This window comes from Phacochoerus africanus, chromosome 9, assembly GCF_016906955.1.
Source record: "Phacochoerus africanus isolate WHEZ1 chromosome 9, ROS_Pafr_v1, whole genome shotgun sequence".
Taxonomy (NCBI): Eukaryota; Metazoa; Chordata; class Mammalia; order Artiodactyla; family Suidae; genus Phacochoerus; species Phacochoerus africanus.
Window position 1 is genome coordinate 27,797,846 of NC_062552.1, and position 26,216 is coordinate 27,824,061.

General features: G+C 39.5%; 1 protein-coding gene across 9 annotated transcripts in view; it reads right to left on the reverse strand.

Annotated features, from left to right (window-relative positions):
• The window catches only part of MLIP (muscular LMNA interacting protein), a 232,110-nt gene that overhangs the window by 46,682 nt on the left and 159,212 nt on the right, over positions 1-26,216 (reverse strand). For all 9 annotated transcript variants that reach the window (XM_047796250.1, XM_047796249.1, XM_047796248.1 and 6 more), the window contains one exon: positions 13,481-13,609. In XM_047796250.1, coding sequence (XP_047652206.1) covers positions 13,481-13,609 — 129 coding nt within the window. The remainder of the gene's footprint in view (positions 1-13,480; positions 13,610-26,216) is intronic.

Here is a 26,216-nt window from a genome sequence, read left to right on the forward strand (position 1 = left end):
TGGCCTCACTTAGTAGGTCAAGGACCTGGCTTTGCCATGACTTGTGATATAGCTTACAGACATGGCTCAGATCCCATGTTGCTGGTTGCTGTGACTTCCATATGCTGCAGATGCTGCCTTAAAAAGCAAAAAAAAAAAGGGGGGGGAGGGGCAGAGCCCTTTCACAGCGACAGTTTCATTTAACTATGATTTGGGGAATTAGTATGGGCATCGTTAGAAATGAGATTAGCAGCCCCATTTTTCTAGAACCAAACTGAAGTTCAGAGTATACTGATCCTCCCATGATCCCACCAAGCATGGGTTCTTTCACTGCATCCTACCATCATGTGTCTCTCCTTTGCAGAAAGCAGGAAAGTCACTGGTGGAACACTCGGCTCCAGAAACCAACAGTCCAGGTAAGGGTTCCTCCATGGATTAGGGAACCAGAGGGCCAGGCCGTGGAGTGTGCGGTCCGAGTATAAATGGACAGGTCAGAGCGAGAAAGTACAGAGTGTTGCAGAGAAGGTGAAGAGAAGCAGGAAAGAGACAGAAATGGAGGTTCAGCATATTTAAAACCCACCAGAATCTAAGCTGCATGGGTCAGAGATATTGTCTGTTTAATTTCCTAAAGCGTCACCCAGTATCTACAGCAGAGCTTGGGACAGACACGAAATGGGTGGAGGCTAAGAGGGGACAGGAGGGGAGTGGGTGTGGAGAGAATGAGGGACACCATCCATCAGGAAACCAGAGCAGGGACCACGAGCCAGGGAGTACTTTCCAGTCCTTTCTTCCCCATCGTCCTGTGTCCTCTGGCCCTTCCACCCACCCAGGCAGCCAAAGCTTAATAACCATCTTCATATCTCAGGAGAGGATTTTTGGTGATGACAGTTAAAAAATGAATTTTAAAAAGAAAGAAAAGAGTTACTTTGGGGATTTTGAGTTTCAAAACAGATTCTGGGAACCCTTGGCAGAGGTAATCATTCGAGGGGGAATGCATTTACGTTTCCAAAGTCTAGGATTCAGGACATTAGAAATCTGGAAAAGGCCATAATTAATCAGAGGGAATATATGAAAAGTATGCTTAGACTGCGGGGAGGAGCGGGAGGAGAGAGAACACAGGGGATGGTGAGAAGCAAGGGGATAAGTCCCAGCGCATGATGGAGAAAAGTCACTGTGCCCTCCTCACCATCGGGCAAGGTCTGGTGGGGGAGTTGGTGGGTAGTTAAAATAATCCCCAATAAATCTGTTGAATCAGAGATTAGAGAAGACGTGTGTGACGGAGTCCCAAGTCAAACTGGACAAAATTACAAAGATTCACAAGTTTCCCCTTGTCTCATGTGGTGGGGGACCCACAGAATTGAAATGGCTGCTGGGTGTGCCTAGGGAAGAAAAACTAAAAGCCCACAGAGGATCATTTTGAGATAATGACCAGAGGGTGTGTAATAGTATGAGATTCTTTGAACATAAGAATTACTCTATTTCACAAAATGGTAGAAAGAAGCCAAGGTGACAAGTTGCTTTAAAAAAAAAAAAAAAAGTGTTACTTGACTCACACCTGTAAATCTCTGACTTACTGTGAGGAGCTAGAATGTTCTTTATAAAACCATGTAGAAAAATAAACTGCTGTGTTCTTCTGAATGTCACTCAGTCCTTACTATAGGAATTGCTCTGTCTTTGCCAGGACAACTAGGAAGAGCCTATGGTTTTATTAGTTTGAGGCAACATGTTAAAGCTGAGACAGTAGAGTTCCCATCATGGTTCAGTGGAAACAATCCCAACTAGTATCCATGAGGGTAAGGGTTCGATCCCTGGCCTCCCTCAGTGGGTTAAGGATCCAGTGTTGCCATTAGCTGCAGTGTAGGTCACAGATGCAGCTCAGATCAGGCGTTGCTGCAGCTGTGGAGTAGGCCGGCGGCTGTAGCTCCGATTCCATCTCTAGCCTGGGAACTTCCAAATGTCACAGGTGCAGCCCTAAAAAATAAATAAATAAATAATAAATAAATAAAGCTGAGATACCTTGCACACAAACACGAGTTCATTCCTGATGTTTGATATTTAGATATCTTTGTTTTCTTACACCCGTTTTTACTAGTTTGAAATTCTCAGCAGGCTGTGTACATAGAAGTTTTAGATTACAGTTACTAATTTCTTCGTGTTACAAGATCTGCGTAATGTACAAGGTAAATTAAATGTAGCATTCATATGATTGATGCCAACCAAGTGTTATAATTTTAAAGCAAAATGATCTTGGTTTTTAATATCAAGTTTTTTTCCTCTGGATTTATTGTGTCTTAACAAGAAATTTAAGTGAAAATACTGATGCTCTGAGACTAAACTGTGTTTCTTATTCAGAGCCTGTCACTCCATCTAACATTGCCTTCCAGGGAGAGAGAGCAAAGCAAAAATCATCCCCAAAGTTTATTACAAGGATTATCCTGAGTCTTTTATGATTATGAAACACAGGAATCAAAGCGTGGTGTCTTCCATACTTAAAAGAATGCAAAAACAGGAAATTTAGAAACAATACAGATTGCAAAGGCATCTTCAATTTCATTACCGAAAGCATCTTGGCTGAAATTTTTGGTTGCCTACTTAGCCTTCCTATTCAGTATATTTGTAACAGAAATAGTTGTCAAGTTTGCCCATGCCAAAAAAGAAAAGAAAGTAATTTAAGTAGCAAATACCAGGATCCTCAAAAAGGCTAAATATGTACCTATCTTCTGTATGAAAACACACAAACATATTTAATTTTGAAAAGAAATCATTTCTCTCCCAGGGTTATTAGTTTAAGGAAAACAAAATTATAGTTATTCAAAGGGAAATAATGGCAATAAATCATATTGATGCACAAATAGGAAGTAAACAGTCTGCATCTTTGATTCAACCCCTAGCCCGGGAACATACTTTATTCAACGCCCTCATTTTGCAGATGTGTGATTAAGTGCAGGACCAGTCTTACTCCAACAGCAGGCATGTTAAGAGTTAGCATCGGGCTGCCTGACTTCAAAAAATTTCTCTTTTACTTAATTGTCCTGACACGTAATAATTGGGAAAGTACAAGGAGGGAGAAATGTCTACAAAGGTGGGGAAGCCATACTTTTGCTGACATATCTAGAGCCAATGAAAATGTACGTTCTTCATAAGCAGGGCTATCATTATGCCTAGAGGCTACACGGAGTGTGGAAAAGTCCATGAATGGATGCTTACTTCCCTCCTCTGTGTAAATCACATAGGGAAAAGTTCTTAGTTTAAACAAAAAAAGAAAGCACCCAATCAATGTGGGTTGAACAGAAATGCTCCTGCCCACGGTAGGTAGTTCTTTCAATAGTCACTGAATTCTTGGAGCTGGAAGGGAGGCAAGAGATGGTTCAGTCCAAGATCTCTCAACCCCAGCACTAGTGACATTTGGGGCAGGATAAGTCTTTGTTGTAGGGGATTGCCCTGGACACAGTAGGATGCTCAGCAGCATCCCTGGCTTCTACCTACTGGATGCCAATAGCACCCCCACCCCCAGTCATGACAAACCATATTGTCTGGGGCAAAGTTACGCCAGGGGAGAGCCACTAATCTAGTCCAGTCGCCTCATTTCATCAATGAAGTTCAGTTTCACAAATACACTGAGTAGAACTGATTAACCACACAAGCACAGCAAGGACACAATTGCTGGGATCTTTCTGCAAAACCAAGCTGTCCTAGTTCTCCTTTGGTTCAATTAATTACACATTATCATGAATAAGGGCATCAGATCCTGCCTGTGGTTTCCAAAATGAGGAGGTAAAACTAGCCTGACCCTGCAAAGGACCAGTCTTTCTACCAAATGCAATTCATGGGGGCTTAGCACTTCCTGAAAGCCATTTAGCCACAGGTGGAGAAAAACACTTCTATTTTCCTGAACATACACTATGGGATAAATAGCATATATATTTGCTTTTATTCGAGCAGGTAAAATATGCTAAGCCTCTCAGCTCTACGAGAAAAAAGATAACTGACAATCCAGTTCCTGATAAGTTGTTTCTCACCAAACACATTTTCTATTTTCAAGGAAGAGATGATCTTAAGGTCCATAAGACAAATTGGTATTTGGATGGTTGGGCTGTAGTAGATTAAATTTCACTTAGGATGTCTATATTTGGAGATCAGAACATTATTCAGAAAAACTCTAAAAACCTACCAGCTCTCCCATCTCGAAGGAACCCCTAATTTTGAATTTACAAATTTATTCCAGATTGTTCTTTTCACGCAGGCTTTGAGATAAAGAAATAATACACTTTTAATCCTGTCTTCTTTTTTCCATATATTTATTTTAAATCACCTGCTTCAGTAGCCTGTTTTCACAGGCTGGACTTTTCAAGCTCCGTGTTAGGTTTCTTTAATGGAATTTTAAAAACAGTTTATCTATCAGTTTTACCTCTCTGCCTCACTCTCTCCTAGGCACTCTCTTAGCTGCTCTTCTCATTTGAATTTATTGTTTTCTCTGCCCAAATTACAACTTGAAGTTATTTTATCTTGGGTCTCAGTGAGGAAGAGAAGGTTCCCAATTCTCTTCATGTGACTCAGCTTCAAACTTATACAGCTTGCTGGGATCTTTACATGTGTCCTCATGCAAAGTCTGTCTAATCTCACCCACATTTTAAAAGATTTCACAATTTTTCCAATGTTTTGAGATTATAACATGTGTTCTAAACATACCACTCTTAACATTTAAATTCAAAAATACAGAATATTACTATGTACTCCTCTAGGAGCATTCTACCTGGATTCCACTTCTCATGGGGTCAAAGAAGGTGTCCAAGAGAAAATCAAACTGCAAACCCCTCATGCTGACTGCATTTCCTACATACACTTAGTGATAACTAGCCCCCAAGTCATCTTAAGGAAGTTGTGGAATTGAATCCATTCGGTTGAGGAGGGAGGAGATGGTTGTCGACTGTCCTGGGAGAGGTACAGCATATATACATCATAGGACAAAATTCTATGACACATAGATAAATAGGACAAAGGCCTATGGTGGTCACCTCGTACAGCTCTATTCACAGGCTGACTTTGACTCAAGGTTCAAGAAAGTTTTCTTTTCTTTTTTTTTTTTTTTTTGGTCTTTTTGCCTTTTCTAGGGCCACCCCTGCGGCATATGGAGGTTCCCAAGCTAGGGGTCTAATCAGAGCTCTAGTCACCGGCCTATGCCACAGCCACAGCAACACGGGATCCAAGCAGCGTCTGCCACCTACACCACAGCTCACGGCAACACCGGATCCTTAATCCACTGAGCAAGGCCAGGGATTGAACCCGCAACCTCATGGTTCCTAGTCGGATTCATTAACCACTGCACCACGACAGGAACTCCTTAAGAAGGTTTTCAATACAGACTTCTCTGAAGTAAGACAGGAATGCATCTTTTATTTTTCTTGCCAACAAATAAAATGAACTTTCTAAACTTTGAATAATGTTTACTTTGGATATTATTTAAAATTATTTTTACACAGCTACTCTCTGTCTTTTGAAATTTTTGGGGGGGTTTGTTTGTTTTTTGTCTTTTTAGGGCTGCACCCGCAGCATATGGAAGTTCCCAGGCTGGGGGTCCAATCAGAGCTACAGCTGCCAACCTATACCACAGCCATGGCAATGCCAGATCTGAGCCAAGTCTGCCACCTACACCACAGCTCATGGCAACGTCGGATCCTTAACCCACTGAGCAAGGCCAGGGATCAAACCCATATCCTCATGAATATTAGCTGGATTCATTACTGCTGAGCCACGATGGGAACTCCTGTCTTTTGAAACTCTAACTGTTGTTTGATATATACGTGTGTGTGTGTGTGTGTGTGTGTGTGTTTATTTTTGTCTTTTTGCCTTTTCTAGGGCTACTCCTGCAGCATATGGAGGTTCTCAGGCTAGGGGTCGAATCGGAGCTGTAGCTGCTGGCCTACACCACAGCCACAGCAACACAGGATCCAAGCCGCGTCTGCAACCTACACCACAGCTCACGACAACGCCAGATCCTTAACCCACTGAGCAAGGCCAGGAATCGAATCCGCAACGTCATGGTTCCTAGTTGGATTCGTTAACCACTGAGCCACAATAGGAACTTCAGGTGAAACCATTATGGAATTTTTAAGTCTACTGTAACAAAACCTTATTTTTAAAAACGAGTATACGTTACATGAGAGGTTCTAAATATGGCAATGGTGATTCCTCATTTTTTTTAAACTCAATAAATTTCATTATATTTATGGTTGTACAATGATCATCATAACCCAATTTGACAGCATGTCAATCTTAAACCCCCAGCCCATCCCTCCACCCCCAACCTCTCTCCTTTGGTAACCATAAGTTTTTCAAAGTCTGTGAGTCAGTATCTGTTCTGCAAAGAAGTTCATTGTATCCTTTTTTTAGATTCCACATACAAGTGATAGCATATGACTTTTGTGTATCACTGTCTGACTTCACTTAGCATGATAATTTCTAGGTCCATCCATGTTGCTGCAAATGCCATTATTTCATTCCTTGTTTATGGCTAAGTAATGTTTCATTGTGTATATGTACCTCATCTTCTTTATCCACTCCCCTGTAGATGGACATTTAGGTTGCTTCCATGTCTTGGATATTGTATTTAGTGCTGCAATGAACATAAAAAGATATATGTACCCCATGATTTTCTCTGGATAGATGCCCAGGAGTGGGATTGCTAGTTCAAATGGTAATTCTATTTTTAGTTTTTTGAGGAATCTCCACAATGTTCTCCATAGTGGTTGCACCGATTTACATTCCCACCAACAGTGTAAGAGAGTTCTCTTTTCTCCACACCCTCTCCAGCATTTATCATTTGTAGACTTTTGGATGATGGCCATTCTGGCTAGTGCAAGCTGGTACCTCATAGTAGTTTTGATTTGCATTTCCCTAATAATTAATGATGTTGAACATCTTTTCATGTGTTTTTTGGCCATCTCTATGTCTTCTGGAGAACTGCCTGTTTAGATCTTCTGCACATTTTCTGGTGGGGTTGTTTGTTTTTTTGGTATTGAGCTGCAGGAGGTGTTTATATATTTTTAGATTAATCCCTTGTCAGTTGCTTCATTTGTAAATATTTCTCCCATTCTGTGGGTTGTCTTTTTATTTTGTTCAGGGTTCTCTTTGCTGTGCAAAACCTTTTAAGTTTAATTAGGTCACATTTGGTTATTTTTGTTTTTATTTTCATTACTCTAGCAGGTGGACCTGAGAAGACATTGCTGTGGTTTATGTCACAGAGTGTTTGGCCTACGTTTTCCTCTAAAAGTTTTATAGTATCTGGTCTTATATTTAGGTCTTTAATCCATTTTGAATTTATTTTTGTGTATGGTGTTAGAAAGTGCTCTAATTTTATTCCTTTATATGTAGCTGTCCAGTTTTCCCAGCACAACTTATTGAAGGGACTGTCTTTTCTCCATTGTATATTCTTGACTCCTTTGTCAGGGATTAGTTGGCCATAGGTACATGGGTTTAATTCAGGGCTTTCTATCCTGTCCCACTGATCTATCTATCTATCTATCTATCTATCTATCTATCTATCTATCTATCGATCTATCTGTTTTTGTGCTAGCACCATACAGTTTTCATGACTGTAGCTTTGTAGTATGGTCTGAAGTCAGGGAGTCTGATTCCTCCAGTGCCATTTTTCTTTCTCAGGATGGCTTTGGCTATTCTGGGTCTTTTGTACTTCCAAACAAACTTTAAAATATTTTGTTCTAGTTCTGTGAAAACTGTCCTTGGTAATTTTATAGGGATTGCATTGAATCTGTAGATTACTTTGGGTGCTCATCAGTAAGTTTGGTAAAGTTGCAGGATACAAAATTATTATATAGAAATCAACTGCATTTCTACACACTAAAAATGAAAGATCAGAAAGAGACATTAGGGAAACAATCGCATTTTCCATCACATCAAAAAGAATAAAATACGTAAGAATAAACCTACCTAAAGAGACAAAAGACATGTACTCTAAAAACTATAAGATGCTGGTGAAAGAAGTCAAAGATAACACAAACAGATGGAAAGATATGCCATTCTCTTGGATTGGAAGAATCAATATTGTCAAAATGATCCCCCTTAAATTAGGTATCTGGGGATATCACGAGTTAAAAAAGATAGAGGATGCATTTGCATAAAGCTTTAGGATGTCATTCTTTCCCTGTAGATTGAAATGGAGACACTACATACTCACCAAGTATTTGTTAAACAACTAATTTCTTAAAGCTTAACTCAGTTGCTTAACTAACTATTAGAATTATCTCATCTATTTTGGTAGAAGTGGAAAATAGGTCTTCTTTTTGTGTTAGTCTTAAAGCAAGTAAAAATCAAAGATTCTTAACCCTACATAAAGCAGTGGAAGGGGGACAGGAGAAGAAGTCTCCCTTATCAGTGTAGAAAACTGCAACCCTTTAGGTCCAGTCCTCCATGGTACATATACAAGGTCAAGAGAAAGCTTAAAGCAATAATAATGATAACAATAAATTAATAAAAGGGAGAGACAAAAGCTCAAGTTTGAAGAGGGGATCCTATCTGATTATTTCCTGGAGGAAGGAGCAAGTATTGTTTCTATAGGACAATTTTTTTCAATATTAAAAAAAAGTTTATTGTGTTGATAAATTATCCATTACATGTAGTATATAAGCTGTTCACTATAAGTTGTTTATTACCTATTAAATATAGAGGAAAGAAGGAAGGAAGGCAGGCAAACGAAAAATGAAAAAGAGAGAGAAAAAAAACTCACAAGGATTTCATTACTTGAATAAGCAAAAACAACCAGGTAAAACTTGGAGAAGCCAAATCTCTAGTCTTAACACTTCCAAAAAAATGAAACCCTACATGGAATTTCAGTCCTCTCCCCTTGAAACTATTCAGCAAACCACTTAATTATTTCTAGATCTTAAAAAGTTAAACATTTTAATCTGAAAAAAAAAACTTAATAAAAGATTAGCAATGAGAAAAGATCATTTTACGACAAAAGAGAGTGAGCCATCTTGATTGAGAAACAAATGTTGAAAAAGCAGCAATTTGTAGCAAAGCCAGAAGTCATTCAGAATAAAAGGTAGTATTATCCATGAGTGTTTGCTCTGTAATAATAACGTGTGAGTGACAGAAGGAAGTGAAGGTGAAGGTCACAGGAAAAATATAGCTCAATGACTAATTAGAAATCTGGAAATGACCCACATAACCATCAAAGCTGAATGTCAGAGAGTTTGGTAGGAAAGTCAGATGTCTAAGAAAACTCAGAAGAAAAGAGAGAATGTAAACACTAAACAAAAAAAATTCCCTATCATTACCCTTTAATGTTCTCTGTGAAATGTGTGGGGGAAATTCATTAAGTGGTCATTTTCACACAAAAACATGTTCTTTTTTTTCCCTACTGAAGCAAATTAGAAGGAAAATAAAATTTAAGAGGCATACATGCCGGAAAACATTATTTTGCATTAAAAAAAGAAAAGAAAGAAAGAAAAACTTTTCCAGGAAAATCAGATGAAACAAAAATATCCTCTCCTGTAATTCTGTCCAAAATCTTTTTTATACATTCCTCTGGGGCTTCAAGAAAGAGATGACATCTCTAATATCATGAATTGAATTACTAATTCATTTAGAATGCAAAAGAATGTTTTAAATAACATTTTATATAACTGAGGTTAGCAACTGCTTTTTCTATTAAGAATCTTTAGTGAAGAAATCACTTTTGTCTAATTAGATACATTAAATGACCAGAAAATAATCAATATATTTTGTAAACTCGCAAGTATCCACAAACAAAAACCATGTCTCTTTAATGTCTTCATTCTCCTCAGTGAATCGATTTTCTAAGCCTCTATATTTTCTGGATGCCCATTTGTCCAATCAATTCTGTTAAATATTTTTCACCACTGCCTTTAATTATCAATAGAACTATGCTTCAAAGTACATCACCACAGTTTTCAATCCATATGTGGAGTATGAGGAATTTTGTTCCTCAAAAGAACCTCAAAAAGACCACAAGCTGTTACAATAATGAATTTAAAAGTAATTTCAGAAAAAAAACATCAGCTTCATTCTGGAGAGTCTTCCTTTAAAGATCCGTCTAATACACAGTGAGGCTTCCTGGCCTATGTCATGCTGATGGAAAGGTTGTTGATTAATAAGTCTCAATTACTTGATTAGCTATTTGGTTGCAAACTTGGCTTTTAGTACTGAGAGGCTGTCTCCAGGCAAATTCTCAGTTCATTATCAGTTCAAACGTCTGCCTGGTTGTAACTTCTTCAGCTACAGTAAATACATTTCCGTCTGGTCTCATCATCTTTGGTGTCTGACATTTTGTAACAGTTTTGAAATCATATTTTATGGCCCTGAAGCTGCTCGGGGAAATTTACTGACTTCAGAATCCCATCCAGCATCTCCTGTCATGTGGAACTGTCCCCAGTACAAGGCAGATTAGTGAATGTAAGCTGCTTCAATTTGGCCCAACTGTCAGGCTCAAGAATTTTCCATTACATGGGTGGGTGAGATCAACTGAGTTTAGAACCATTCAATTTATTCTGTGGCAGCAGCTAAGAGGGACACAACGGTGACTAGAACTGAATTTGAGTATGCTCTCTTTCGTGACGTTCTGATGAAGCAGCCATGCTGAGATCATAAATTGCTGTTGCTCAATTTACTTTTTCGAGGTGATCTCAGCCTCTATCCTGGTGCACTGTCTTTTGTACCTGCCTCCATTGTAGATTCTGGCCACAATGAGATGGCAGTGAGAACTCGATGTAGAGACCAGTTGATAGCCTATGAAATTTCCCAGTTTTCCAGTATATGCATTTTTCTTCTCCTGCAAGGTCAATGAGTAAGACCAGGGAATGTTTGGAATTCACCTTTTTTTTTTTTTTTGGTTTTTGATTTTATGGCCTCACCCTGGGCATATGGAAGTTCTTGGGCTAGGGTTGGAATCTGAGCCCCAGCTTTAGGAATGTCAGGTCCTTTTAACCCACTGCACCACTCTGGGATCCAACCCACACCTCTGCAGCAACCCGTGCCACTACAGTTGAATTCTAAGCCCACTGTGTCACAGTGGGAACTCCTGGAATTCACTTTTAAGTACTCTGAAAGAAGTACAGACTTCTTTCAGTTCTGACAGTCAGCTGGCTCCTATTATTTCCCATGCTCCACAGAGAAGTTGGAATATACACAAAAATGAAGTGATCGAAAGAAAATATAAGTCTATGTCTGTGGCACCAAAATACTTGCAAAAGAACTCAAATTTTCCACACATTATCTGAAAATACATGGGTTTATATTGTACATAAGCAGCTTTAAATTTGCTGTATAGTCAGGAAAAGCTATGGGGGGAAAAAAAAAACTGGTAACTTATTCATTTGTTAATTTTTGGCCACACCACATGCAAAATTTCCTGGGCCAGGGATTGAACCTGTGCCATAGCAGCAACCAGAGCCATAGCAGTGACAAGGCCAGACCCTTAACCCTCTGAGCCACCAGAGAACTCCAAGAACTAATAACTTCCTTTAAAGAGAATTTCCTACACCTGAAAATGGAATTCATCATTTCAGAGGACAGCAGATTGTGATAAATTATATTCTTTGACATTCTACAAAGAATCTTGTTTAAGGTAAAATACATAAATTTGAAATTATACTAATATAAAAGAACAAAATTATTATTTTATAGCATTAGATCATATTTGAAGAATATGTTACATGGATAATATGTGAAATTTATTTTAATTGTTGGCATTTTTGTCATATAACACTAGATTACATTTACAAATTTTTGTAATAAACCCATACCATCTAAAATGTCACATTAAGCCTCTAAAATATTAGTGTCATATAAGCAACAGATATTTAGTAAGCTTTCCTGTTGACGAAAATTTGCTTTCCTAACAGGAATTTTCACTTCTTTTACGTGCAGATTTACTGAACGCAATCTTATACATCAGTAAGATTTCTCCATTTAATTTAAATTGAGGGATGCATTTTATTCTATTAAATTGAAATAATTGCTTCTAATTATCATTTTCAATGTTATTAGTGCCTTCTAAAAATATTTAATTTATCCAAATTCTTTCAGTCTTCATAAAGTATATATAAATAAGCATAAAATACTACCATCTCCATTTTATGAATGTAAACTTTGGCTCAGCATGAAAATGTACTTATAATTAACTCTTTCAAAACTTTTAACCTAGTCAGAGTTAATCTTAGATTTTAAGTAACCCAGATTTTTGAATTTGAAGGATCCATAAAAAGTACCTGATCTGAATGCCTCATTTTGTGCATTAAGACACTGAAGTGTGGAAAGATGAAACAGCTTGCTCACTGTTATGTAGAGTTAATATGTGGCAGATGAGATATCCTTAATGTTTCACAAGTATGAATGTAATTTATATTTTCAAGAATACTGTTATCATTTTTCAAACTGAAATTTAAAAAGAGTACAGCACCTTATATCCTGTATAAATCTATTCTATTATAGATTACCAAATATGGTCATCTTGAGTGTCCTGCATCCAGGAAGGTTTCTGGATTGCTTACATTGCTTAAACATGTAATAATGTTTGAGACATACAACACGTAATCCATGCCTATCTGTTGCATTTTAATAAGACAAATAAAGATGTATGCTTTCTTTGAGATAATATATGAACTTTCCTGTTGTATAAATGTGTATTTTCCCCATATATTATAGTGCACCATCAATAACCTTCCATTATAACTTCTGCAAAATATAGGATATATAAAGGGAAGATAATATACCTTTTTTGTACATAAACCAAAAGAACAACAAAGCCAAAAATAACTGAAGCCCCTATCCCCTACCTACTTACCATTCAATCTAGGGAATCGCATCATCTCTACTAAGCTGGTATGAATCCAAACAGATCTTTTGTCATATGTACTAAGATACCAAACTTAAAGTACCACATCATTTCAAAAGGAAGCAGGATTTTATTTTATTTTTGCCTTTTTTTTTTAGGGCTACACCTGCGGCATATGGAGGTTGAATTGGAGCTACAGCTGCTAGCCTACGCCACACACATAGCAATGCAGGATCTGAGCTGCATTTGCAACCAGATCCTTAATCCACTGAGCGAGGCCAGGGATCGAACCCACAGCCTCATGGTTACTAGTCAGATTCGTTTCTGCTGTGCCACAACAGGAAGTTCAGGAAGCAGGATTTTAGAAATAAGAAAGCAACACCTATGTGACTCATCCAGTCAGTGACTCCATGATGTCTTTATAGGGAGTAATGTCTTGATCCCCCAAACAATACTAGGACTAAGTAGAAAATTTTCAGGAAAAAAAAGAAAATTAAATACTTCAAAATACCATCCTGGAAACACTTGAGGATTTTTTTTTATTATGCAAAAAAATACATCTTCTTTATTACTAAGGCTATTCCAATCACATAAACATTTTCTGGCACACACTATATTCATAGAGGCATATCTATAATTCGTACAGTTATTTAGCCAAATATCAGACTTTCTCACGTGCATGCTCACCTGCTCCGAAAAGAAGTCATTGTTATCCTCCAGGTATTTACTGAAAGGGTTGGGTTCATAGATTTCTTCCTCTTTTTTCAATAATATTTTGGATTTAACAGGTACGGGGCGAATTACTCCAGGCTTTGTCTTCATGAATATGAAATTAGTTTTTAAAAAATAAAGAAAAAAATACTATTAAAATGACTACATATGTGTATTAGGTCATTCAAATATTCTCACAGCCATTTATAATTTTTTAATTTTAAAATGATTTTACAAATACATACAAACAGCCAGGAATCAAATGATCTTAACTAATGTAAATAAAGTTCCCTGTTACAGCAATGAACTGATAAATATCTACTCTAGTGAGGTTCAAAATGCAAAAACACCTTCATCTATCTAGCCAAATGTGTTCTTATATCCTTGCCAGTTCATTCAATCAATAAATATTTCTTTTGACAAATACGCATTTTTTTCTTTTGTTATTTTAGGGCCACACCTGTGGTATATGGAAGTTCCCAGGCCAGGGGTCCAATCAGAGCTGCAGCTGCAGGCTTACACCACAGCCACGGCAACACCAGATCTGAGCTGCCTCTGTAACCTATGCTGCAGCTGACAGCAACGCCAGATCCTTAACCCACTGAGCAGGGCCAGGGGTTGAACCCGCATCCTCATGGATACTAGCTGGGTTCCCGCTGAGCCATGCCGGGAACTCCCTGACAAATATTTATTGAGAGCATCCTTGGTGCCAGGCAGGGTTCACCTTTGGGGCATGGCAGGATAGATGAATTTAGAATGATTCGCCAAGCCCATAACAGCTTTCTTTTTCTGGCCACTGCCTCTGCATGCCCTGAAATCTCAGAAACCACGTTCATACCATGTATGATGAAACCAGTGTTGGCTTTCTGACCAAAGGAGGTAGGGGCTGGGAAGTAAACAGTTGTTCTCTTTCAAGAATATGCAACAAGGCTTTAAACTACATTGCAGTCATGCTGGGAGACTGAGATTACAATGTGTCAATTTGGGAGCAACAAGAAAGCCTTAATCTGCCATAAAAAAGTAGACTGATGAGATCAAGAAAAATAGAGCAAAGTGTATTGAATTCCAAAACCTTTCTGGGACTCAGCTGGATTTCCATTCTTTTTTTTTTCCTTTTTTTTTCTTTCTTTCTTTTTTTTTTTTTATTACTCAAATGAATTTATCACATCTGTAGTTGTATAATGATCATAACAATCCAATTTCACAGGATTTCCATCCCACAACCCAAGCACATTCCCCCACCCCCCAAACTGTCTCCTCCGGAGACCGTAAGTTTTTCAATGTCTGTGAGTCAGCATCTGTTCTGCAAAGAAGTTCAGTCTGTCCTTTTTTCAGATTTCACATGTCAGTGAAAGCATTTGATGTTGGTGTCTCATTGCATGGCTGACTTCACTTCCAGTTGGATTTCTTGTCTGAGGCTTCCTGACTTTCCTTTTCTTTTACACAAAATTCCCTTTCTTTTAAACACGTTTACTTCTGGACCTTGCCATCAAAAGAGTTTGAGTGACTAGACTAGTCATTCAAGATTCACGAACTTATACCCAATGTCAATTTGATGAGAGAGAGAGAGGGAGAAAGAAAAATCCAGTTTGGGGCAATTTCAAAAGCATGTTTCACAAACACCAAAATCTTGTTACACTGTAAAATGTCACAGAATGATTGAAGTGTTTACAAAAAACACCCCAAACAAGAATTCAATAAATAGCTGTGACACTTTTCCTGTTTGAGCATTCTTCATCATTCGTCTCGACCGCATTTCCGTTCAGAAAATAGTCAATTAGGGAGTTCCTGGTTGTGGCTTAGCGCTAACTAACCCGACTGGTGTCCATGAAGATTAGGTTTTGATCCCTGGTCTCACTCAGTGGGTTAAGGGATCCGTCGTTGCCATGAGCTGCTGTGTACATTTAAGTCGCTGTTTGGATCTGTTGCTGTTGTGGCTGTGGCATAGGCCAGTGGCTATGGTGTAGACCTGCAGCTACAGCTCTGATTCGACCCCTGGCCTGCGAACCCCCATATGCCATGGTATAGCAAAAGACAAGAAAAAAAAAAAAAAACAGAAAATAATCAATTAGCTCTCCTTAGTCAACGCTGATGCTCTCAAGTTAAGCCCTGAAGGAGCACATCTACCTGTCTACTCTATAAACCATGTGATATGTTTTGAGTCTTAAATAAAGGCTGCCCTGAAATCCTTTTTTTCCAACAGACACTTTCCCAGTTGGCTTTCATATCTGTGCCAACTAGGGAAATACAGATTGAGAAAATTCTCTATCTTTCCAAGGCTGGGAAACATCTCCTACTTAAGAAACTCTGATTTCTCTCAAGGGGGAAAAATGAGCAAGTAACATCCAATTATGTGTGAAATAGCACAGTTGAGTAAACCTGTGAGACCAATAATCTGCCGTGAACTCAACATAAGGACAAAGGGCAGGAAGTTTCCCATTTCTACAGCCACCTTTAAGAGGGAACTAGGGGGATGCCCCATTATTTGAGTCGTGACCCGAAACTACCCAGATTTCCTGTCTCTCTTTTCCACGTGACTTCCTGTTTCATTGCTCCTTCCTGCTGCTTCTACTTCTATACTTCCTTCTACTCTCTTGTTCCTTTGGGAGGTAGGAAATCAAATACAACTCCAGCCCTCAGGGCTTACCAGGTTCTAAAGCCACCACAGACTTTAAGGAGCTACACTTGGCGGCAGCAGCAGAAAAATGAAGGCAGAAGGAAGACATTTGACCAGAAGCACTTGATTTGTTACAAGAATCCCCCTGCCAGAGAAACATGATGCCCTGGTCCCTGCATTGCTAGCAGGCAAATGTTTGGGGTTATCCTGGTCTGGAAACGTCCACTCAGATCATCTCTCTTGGGATCAACATACTCCAGGGTAAATCCAGAAAAGACTCTCTTCTGGTTGGCTGAATATCGAGTAGTTTTAACGTCAGAGTCAGTTACTGATGCTTCATGTTTGCTTCTCTACCAGACTTTATGCATCTTATTGCTATGAATTTCCTGATCTCCTGGATTTGATTGTTGTCTGACCATTGGACAATGACTCCTTCCCCATTTCCTCTATTCTACCAGATTTTCCACGTGCTCTTTTTTTTGGACTCTGTGTCCCTAGGCTTGGTCTATCCGAAGTCTCTAAATCTTTCTCATTCTAGTTTGCTTACTTGGTCTCAGTACCGTTGCCCTGATTCTTACATTATATTCATCTCTCTTTCCTTAGTCCTTTTTTTCTCGTGTACCTCAACTTGCTGTCACTCACCAGTCAACATTTCATAGGCATGGAAGCCAACTCCAGGCAAAAGAAGACTCTTAGGAGTTTACCTTAGACACTGTTCTCACTTCCCACCCTGTAACTTTAACCATAGCCTCCACACCTAACTGGCTCTCAGTGCTTGGTCAAATTGGAGCTTACATCTTGGTGGCCCAATTCTGAACCTCACTCGTTCTCCATTAACCATGGTACACCTAGCAATCCTGTTCATGGCGGCCTCTATGCCTTGCTCATACCATTCCACGTGCTTTGAAACCAGCCTCAAAAACCTTGAGGACTCATTGCTAATAATGAGGCCATCATTATCCCATAGACCCAGAATCTATATCTTACTAGTGCATTCAATATTTTAAATTGATTATCTCATCAATTCTTTTTTTTTTTTTTTATCTTTTTAGGGCCATGACTACAGCATATGGAAGTTCCCAGGCTAGGGGTCAAATCGGAACTGCAGCTGCCAGCCTACACCACAACAATACGGGATCTGAGCCATGTCTGCAACCTACACCCCAGCTCATGGCAACGCTGGATCCTTAACCCACTAAGCAAGGCCAGGGATCATACACGCATCCTTGTGGATACTAGTCAGGTTCATTACCACATGGGAACTCCCTTTCTCATCAATTCTCTATTGATAAACCTGTGAGAGACTTAGAGTCAGTCACACACTATGCAGTTAATATGTGAACAAATAGAGATTTAATCCAGGTCTGGTCTGATCAGCCCAAGATTTTCATTACTCTGATGCCAGAAACAGAAACAGGAAGAGAAATAGCACAGAGAGAAACTCTAAATTTTGATTCCTTCTAAATCCACTGCTTCTGTTTTATTTCCACTGCCAGTTGCTACATTCATGACTTTGGTCATCGTTACCTCATTACATGTCATTTTACTTTTCTTTTCACTAGTCTCAGTAAAGCCAGTCTTCCTTTCCTTAAGCAGGCCACAAACATTCCTGCCAGAAGAGCATTCCAGGAACATTCCAGACTGATCGTGTTTTCTTGCTCAATATACACACATCTTCCCTTCACCTCCACACACACACACACACACACACATCCCATTCTGCCTCCTAAAGGATTCTGTAGTTCACACTGTCATCAAATATTAAACTGATGTTTCTCTGGACTTGTTTTAAAGTCTACTCCCAGAAGCAGAATGATATCAATGGGAGGAGAGGATCCAAAACATAGATTTTAATTTTGCAATGGTGTTAATAGACTGAATGACCTTGGAAAAGGCCATTCAACCTTGTCTGATGGTCTACGGAAGGACTGCAATTCTCATCCATGATTAGGTCCTTTAATAATGAGTAATGGCACATTTTATTATTTACATTCCTCCATACTCAGGCTTCACACCACGTTAAGTTACTGCACAGGGCTTAGAACAGCCCATCCTTTATTCCTTTCTGATCAGCGTTGGTTGCATTCTGCTCACAGTCACCCGGTATCCTCAGACCTCAAGACTGGTTTGCTACTTCTGGCAAATCTTATTTGCTAAGTCTGCATCCAAACAAAACAAAGGAAATCAGGTTAATCAAGTAAGAAGAATCTATAAAGGTGAGCTACTCTAAGATTGTCTTTGCCAACAATATCACAACTAAACTAGCCCAAAGAGATCCTTTCTTTCCCTTTTCTTAATCTGCTAAAAAAATCAACAGGTCCAAGTAGACTCGTGACTGATATACACAAATGCCATTCTTATGATGCCAGGAAAAGCAACTCCCTGATTTTCTTTCCAGCCCAAGCAGAGAAATAAAACCAGATAACAACTGCCATAGCTGGCACAAAGGGCACAGGAACAACAATGAGAAGATTCTCCAAAGGGCAAATTTCAATTTATTGTGATGAACCTACTGAGTGATTTACACTGGACCTAAGGCATTCCTAAAGTGTCTCAAAGACAAAGCAACCATTGCCTTGGAGCTTGGAAGCATCCTTCTATCGGATGCTCTCTGGAACCATTTTACCAGCGGAGACCTAATCTAGGTCAGGAACTGGAGTGTCTGTAGACATGAATAACACATAACCTTCATTCTCAGAGGGCTCCCAACTCAGGTGAGTTAAGCACAGAGCAATCACAGTGTCAGTTAAGCCACATCACTGGACTCCCCTCAAAGTTCTTTCATGCCTCATGTTCTCAGAGTAAAAGCCAAACCCCTTTAAGTGCCTGCAGGGTAACACCGACAGGGCACTGTGTGACCTACCTTTCAGTCCCCAACCAGCCTCTCCCTGGCCCATCTTGTCTGGTGCTACTGCCCGCCTCTCTCTCCCACTCTAGCACACACACTCTGTATTCCCTCCTCCGGGAGTCTGACCCTGCTCCTCACGTTGTCTGGAAATCTCTTCTCCCTTTCCAGTTTTCTCTTTCAAGTCTTCAAGTCTAGGCTCAAATGCCACCTTCTTCTCAGACAAGTCTTCCCTGTGTTTATATTTTTGCTTCTTCTGCTAGAATGCAAGCTCTGTGAGGCCAGAGATCATTTTGTTTACTGTTCTCTCTCCAACACCTAGAGCCGTGCTAGGATCCCAGTAGATTCCAAACAGACATATAAAGAATGAATAAACTAATTGGCAGTATGCTGGCTATTATCAAATACGGAGGTCCTCAAAGGTGCTGGTTACCCATTTAGGGTCTCCTCTTGTTTTTCCTGGACTAACTTTTGGATTACAATATAAGCCAGGAAGCAGGGACTTTGCAAGATAGGAGACTCACATGGCCTTTCACGCACAGAGGACTGGAAGAAGGCAGCAACGTGGGTTGGTGAGCTCCATGCTTAGAGTTAAGAGAAGAAGGTGGAAGTTGCCATCTTCCTTGATATAGGAAGTCAAGGCCAGAACCATATCTTTGAGGCTGGACAAGATTTTAACCTTCTCTATTTGTTTTTTAAATCTCCCCCTGCCCCGACTCCCCCCACCCCTCACCTCCCCCCCCCCCATTTGCTTATGGTGATAAGCAATAAAACACTTAACACCAGAAGACAATGATGTCATCTTTTTTAGAGAATTCAAGAGTGGGTGGAACTAAGGAAATCATATTTAACCCCATTGTTAGTCCTGAGGAAGAAAAAGTCCCAGAGATACAGTATGCGGAGTCTCGGGGCCTGGGGGCAGGTTTTAATGGCCTGTGAGGCACTGGTCCAAGCCCGTTACTCATTTGTGTTTATAACTCATCAAGTGTACACTTAGCCTTGAATATTGCCAGCAGGGTACTGTAAAAATAGGCACTGTTTCTGTCCTTTGGATCTTACAGTCATAATTCTGTGACAACAAGTTGGTACTGCCTCTGGCTGGAGACCGAAGCTGAAAATTAACTGCCAGCACTGACCTAGAGAAACCATTATATAGATAATGCCTTCTTAGAACAACATTTTTCTTAAATTAATTCCGACTAGCAGACTGATGTTTTTAATTGCCTTTGACTGCAGTAGTAAGCTCTGGGGTCCTGTGATAAGAAAACAAAATAAAGGATAGGGTCCCAGTTTTCCAGGGTTTATTTCTATCTTTTTGCAGAAATAAGATGTGGGGGTGGGGGGGCAAGAAAGTAGAGCATATAGAAAATTCTGAGTCTGGCTAGGAAGTCGACAAATTTGATGGATCCAAAGAGTTTGTGAAAGTGTCACTGCTGTTTCTTTTGCCCATTTGCTTCAGTCTTGTCTTTATTCTCCAGTGTTATTTTTTTAGAGTTTCTGTGGCAACAAGCTGAAAGAAACTCAAAAATATTCTCCCATTCAAGACTGCTGACAAAAGCAATATTTTCTAAATTATTTCGCTGATTCACTTATTCAATTAATAAATGTTTATGAAGTCTAATTTCTTTTTTTTTCAATAAAAATGTTAAAAGCTTGAGGCAAATACTTTTTTTTTTTTTTGTCTTTTTGCCATTTCTTGGGCCACTCCCATGGCATATGGAGGTTCCCAGGCTAGGGGTCAAATCGGAGCTGGAGCCACCGGCCTACACCAGAGCCACAGCAACACAGGATCCAAGCCGAGTCTGCAACCTATACCACAGCTCACAGCAATGCCAGATCCTTAACCCACTGGCCAGGGATTGAACCTGCAACCTCACGGTTCCTAGTAGGATTTGTTAATCACTGAGCCACGACGGGAACTCCTTGAGGCAAATACTTAAGGTTTGTTTTCCCCCTCCAAGAAATATCTCACACTTCAAAACACTACAGTACAGAGAGTAAAGCTTCTGAGATTAGGGTAAGAGGTGGAAAGATTTTAATACCACCCATTAGCCCTAGGACTGTTGACACAGCATTGTAGGTATCTGGACTTCAGGAGTTTTTTTCATCAACCTAATGGAAATAACAATTCCTGCCATACTAACTCACAAAGTGATTGTGCAACTCTTACAAGATAACATGCATGACAAAACTTTATAAACAGCGTAAAAGGAACTTGAAAGGGAAAAAAAAAAAAAAAAAGCCCTGTCCTTTTTCCCATCTGTGCCAGTATAATATAGAAATCTTGACATTAAAGGATCTTAACTACTCAGGAAAGTACCTACCTGATGCGATTTTTCAAAAAAAAAAAAAAATCTTGTAGTTACTATGATAGTTGTATTAAAATAAACATATATGGGGTTTCAATCATTATAAGCCATGTCCCACAGCTCAAGAAACATACATAACACAAATTGGCCAGATGGAAATCTTTGAACAAGTAAAGACAATAGCATGACTCAAATATGGGGAGGCGTACATGATAAATGCTGTAGCGCTTAAGAGTGTTGTGTCAAGGAAACTTGGTCAAGGACAAACTGCCTTCGAGCTTGAAGAAGACATCAGTTCTACACAAAAGCTTTCAGGACCACATTTTCTGAACAACAAAGACCTCAAGGGCCCTCAGGAAGATTGGTCATGCACCACTAAAATAGGACACATCCACTGGCTTTCAGAACTAGGAACAAAGTATCTGCAAGGTTAAGTACTCTTCTGTATAATGTTCCAGTAAGCTGCATTTTGCTTTTACTTGTATATAGCCATGTGATTTTCTCTTCTTTTTTAATCTATTGCTTTGTATTCTCTAGATTCGGTATTCTCTCTTGAGCAGAAATGAACATTTTGTAATGGCATGAAATTGCAAAAGCAAAAGCCGCATGTCTTCTGAACCCGGTCCCCTACCTACTGCCAAGGAAGACCAGCACGGACCCATCTTGTACAGCCCAACCCATCCTCCTACCCAGAGAAAAGAGGTCCCACCAGCCTCTGTCAATACTGTGACTACGGAGGAGCGCCCTGGAAATGAGGGAGGCTTTGGGAAGGTTCAGCCTCGATTCCAAATCTTCCTTTCTTCTGTGCCCTTTCTGAGGCCGGGGGATGCACTGCCCACAGGTGCGACGCCTCCTCACACCCTAACGGAACCTACGCAGCCCCTCCTCTTCAGTAAGTGGTCACATCTTTGCAGCAAGGGCCCTCTGCAGGGGGTGCTCGGGGAAGGTCCCCCTTCTGCCCTCTTTCCCAACTCTTTCTCCAACCTTTCTTTTTTTCCTTGAATCATCTAAAAACAACAATGATTCCTTTTTGAACGTCACGCAGAACCAAGATGACCACTAACACTTCGATCTCAGATGATCTGTTTAAACTCTGTTGGCCTCTGTTTCTTGATTTGTAAAAATGGCCACTCTTATTATTCAACCCCAGAGATAACATTTCAGAGACTATGTGCAATTGCAACACCTCCCCTCCCCGCGCCGAGTGTGTAGGGGGCTGCGTTGGCCACTCCACACATTAGGATAGGTGAGCCTTACAATTTCCCCTTCAGATTATCAGAGTAGTTGTCCTAACCTTCATTTTCTAAGTAGGTATTTCCAACACTTTCTTCTCTAAGTGCCTTCCCAGTTCTGATGTACTATGTTGCAGTTTAATAGAAGATGAAAAACTGAGACAGAGAATGGTGAACTAGTTTCATAAGGACCCCCAAACTATTCTCCCTGAACCGAGTTATACATAACACGCTTTTCAGAGTAAACAGTGGAAATATTTTAAGAGTAAGTAGCAAGGTCGTATTTCTTTTTTTCCTTCCAGCATTGAATTGACACAGTTGCAATGGAAACAAGCAAATAGGTAAGCCAAGTTAAAAACAACAAAAAAATTTAAATGATATATTCCTAAAAAGACAAAGCTCAAAAGCAAAATGCGTTCTTCCTTAAACTTGCACTGTTAGAGCAATTCTTTATTTATTTTCACGTCAAACAATTTATCACATTTCTCTCCTAAAATAGGAATCAAATAATCACTGCTTGTTTTATGCAAAACATACACTAATTACTTATGCAATTTAACTATCATCTAGCATGTGTTCCCCAAATTTTATTATGTGCCACTCACACATACACATACGTATAAACAAAAGATAATATATATGTGTCTTAGCTGTCATATAGCGTGTGTACTGTGTCTTATAAACACACACACACGCGTGTGTATACACACACATTTGTTTTTCAAAGGCATCCTTATTTACTCACCTAACTCAGAATTTAATCCTGAAGAGAGTTTATTATGGCAAGTATTGGAAATCCATTCATAAAAATGAAAAAAATTATAATTTCTTTCATAGATTATAATACTTAAGAGTAAAAATGCTATAAATCCATAAAAAGCAATATAGCATCCCTTGCATGCAGTTATTTCTAATTTATTCTGTATTCAGCAGACTGTAAATACAGGGTTAATGTGGTGAAGTGGAAATCAGTGATTGAACTGAACAATCATACCAGTTAGAGAGATGTTCTTTTTGTGTGTGACAGCTTGCTTGATAATAATCCCTTCACAAACCTACCTATATCTCAAGGTCATTCTGGGATTAAAACTTAATTTAAAACTTGGTTAAGAAATTCCTTGAACTCTGGAGTTCCCGTCGTGGCGCAGTGGTTAACGAATCCGACTAGGAACCATGAGGTTTCGGGTTCGGTCCCTGCCCTTGCTCAGTGGGTTAACGATCCGGCGTTGCCGTGAGCTGTGGTGTAGGTTGCAGACGCGGCTCGGATCCCGCGTTGCTGTGGCTCTGGCGTAGGCCGGTGGCTACAGCTCCGATTGGACCCCTAGCCTGGGAACCTCCATATGCCGCGGGAGGGGCCCAAGAAATAGCAACAACAACAACGACAAAGACAAAAAAAAAAAAGAAAGAAATTCCTTGAACTCTCTAGAGAAAAGGTCTAAAGGGAATGCAAAAAAAAGATCATCTAAGTCAGTCAAAACAGTATTTTGTATATTTCCCCCTAGAGAACAGAAGCATATAATTCATGGAATTATTTAATTAGGCAAAAAAATTGTTCATTTATTACATATACAATGAGGCATTTGTCTTATTTTATGCAAACATATATATATTTGCTTCTTTGAAATACCTTCTTAAGATGTTAAGCCAAGAACTGACATCTATAGATAGATAGATAGATAGATGTCAGACTGATGATACATATAATCAGACACATTCGACATCTAAAATCTGGTTTTTGTATACTTGTTGAGTATACAATATATTTCCTGATTTTCACACATTACTCTCAAGAAATAAGTACGGATATCATTATTTTAAATATTAGAATTGTTGTAACAATAGCTCCATATCTAAAGTGGGAAACCGTTCAGCTTCATTATGTTACTGCAGCACACGTCTCCATGGCAACACCTCTGCACCCCTGTGTTAGTAATCACAGACTCACTGAGCCAGAGAGGCTTGGACAAGATGTAAACGAACACTCGCATTGTTCGTTTAGGAGATGGAAGCCCAGGCTCCAGAGTCTTGACTCATCTACCGCCAACCCAGTAGTTAGCATCAGAGCAGGAAGTAAAAGGTGGTTCTTCTGGCCCCCATTCCAGCATTTCTTCAACTATCCGACACTGCCTGCCACTATTCTAAACGAGACACTAAAATCACACACACGCGCACACACACACACACTATACATATAAATCCCATACTTTGCTTCAATTAGGCCATTTTAAGAGTCAAACCACACTTTTTGTGATTTTTCAGTATCACAAATAAAAATACAGTTGTCATTTGGGCATGATAATGACAAAATGACTTGATGGCTACGGATGTAGGACATGGAAATAATTGCTTAAAAAGGGGAAAAATATTGGAGTTCCCATTGTGCCTCAGTGGTAACAAATCTGACCAGTATCCATGAGGACCCAGGTTCCATCCCTGGCCTTGCTCAGTGGATTAAGGATCTGGTGCTACCGTGAGCTATGGTGTAGGTCGCAGATGTGGCTTGGATCTGGCATTGCTGTGCCTGTGGTGTAGGCTGGCAACAGCAGTTCCGATTCAATCCCTAGCCTGGGAACCTCCACATGCCACATGTGTGGCCCTAAAAAGACAAAGAAAAAAAGGAGGAGAATCAGTATTAAATTGATTGTGTCTTCTAAATGTCTCAAACTGCTTTACTAGATATTTTCACTAATTTTACTAAAGTAATTTATAATTATAAACCATAAATATTAAAATATATAAAGAAAATATTTAGTAATATCTAAACAACTTATATCATGGTTCTAATCTGCTAACCACTGTAATAGTAAGAATACAAAACACTATAAGAAAAATTAATTCTCCTATTTAATCAAATTTTTATATATAAATAACAGATTTAGGCGTTCCTTGGTAGCACAAGGGGTTAAAGATCAGGCATTGCCACTGCTGCGGCTCAAGTCACTGCCGTGGCATGGGTTCAATCCCTGACCCAGGAACTTCCACATGCTGCAGACTTGGCCAAAATAAATAAATAAATAAACAAACAAACAAACAAACAAACAGATTCTAGAGCCTAGATCTGTGTTGTCCAGTTCTACTAGCCCCCTTGTTGGGCTCTTGAAATGTGGCTAGTCTGAATCAAGATATGCATAAAGCACACAGCAGATTTCAAAGTTTCTGCCCCCCTCAAAGGAAGGTAAAATATCTCAATTTTATACTGATCATATGTTGAAGTGATGATAGATATATACTATTAAAAAACATATCATTGAGGAATTCCCATTGTAGCTCAGCAGGTTAAGAACCCGACTAATATCCCTGAGGATGTGGGTTCGATCCCCAGCCTCACTCAGTGGGTAAAGGATCTGGTGTTACCATGAGCTGTTGTGGAGGTCGCAGACACAGGTCGGATCCCGTGTTGCTATGGCTGCGGTGTAGGCCAGCAGCTGCAGCTCTGATTCCACCCACCCCTAACCTGAGAACTTCCATTGCTGCAGGTGCAGCCCACACACCACCCCCCTAAAAGAAAAAAAGTTCCAAAAAATATGTCATTGAAGGTAATGTAATCCGTTTTTTAAAAAATTTTTAACATGGTTACTAGAAAATTTTAAATTACACATATGGCTTGTCTTTGTGACTCACACTATGTTTCTATGGCTCATCCCTGGTCTAGACCATTCTCATGTGATGTTCCTGGCTGAAACATCTCATTTCCTATTTCCTCAAACCC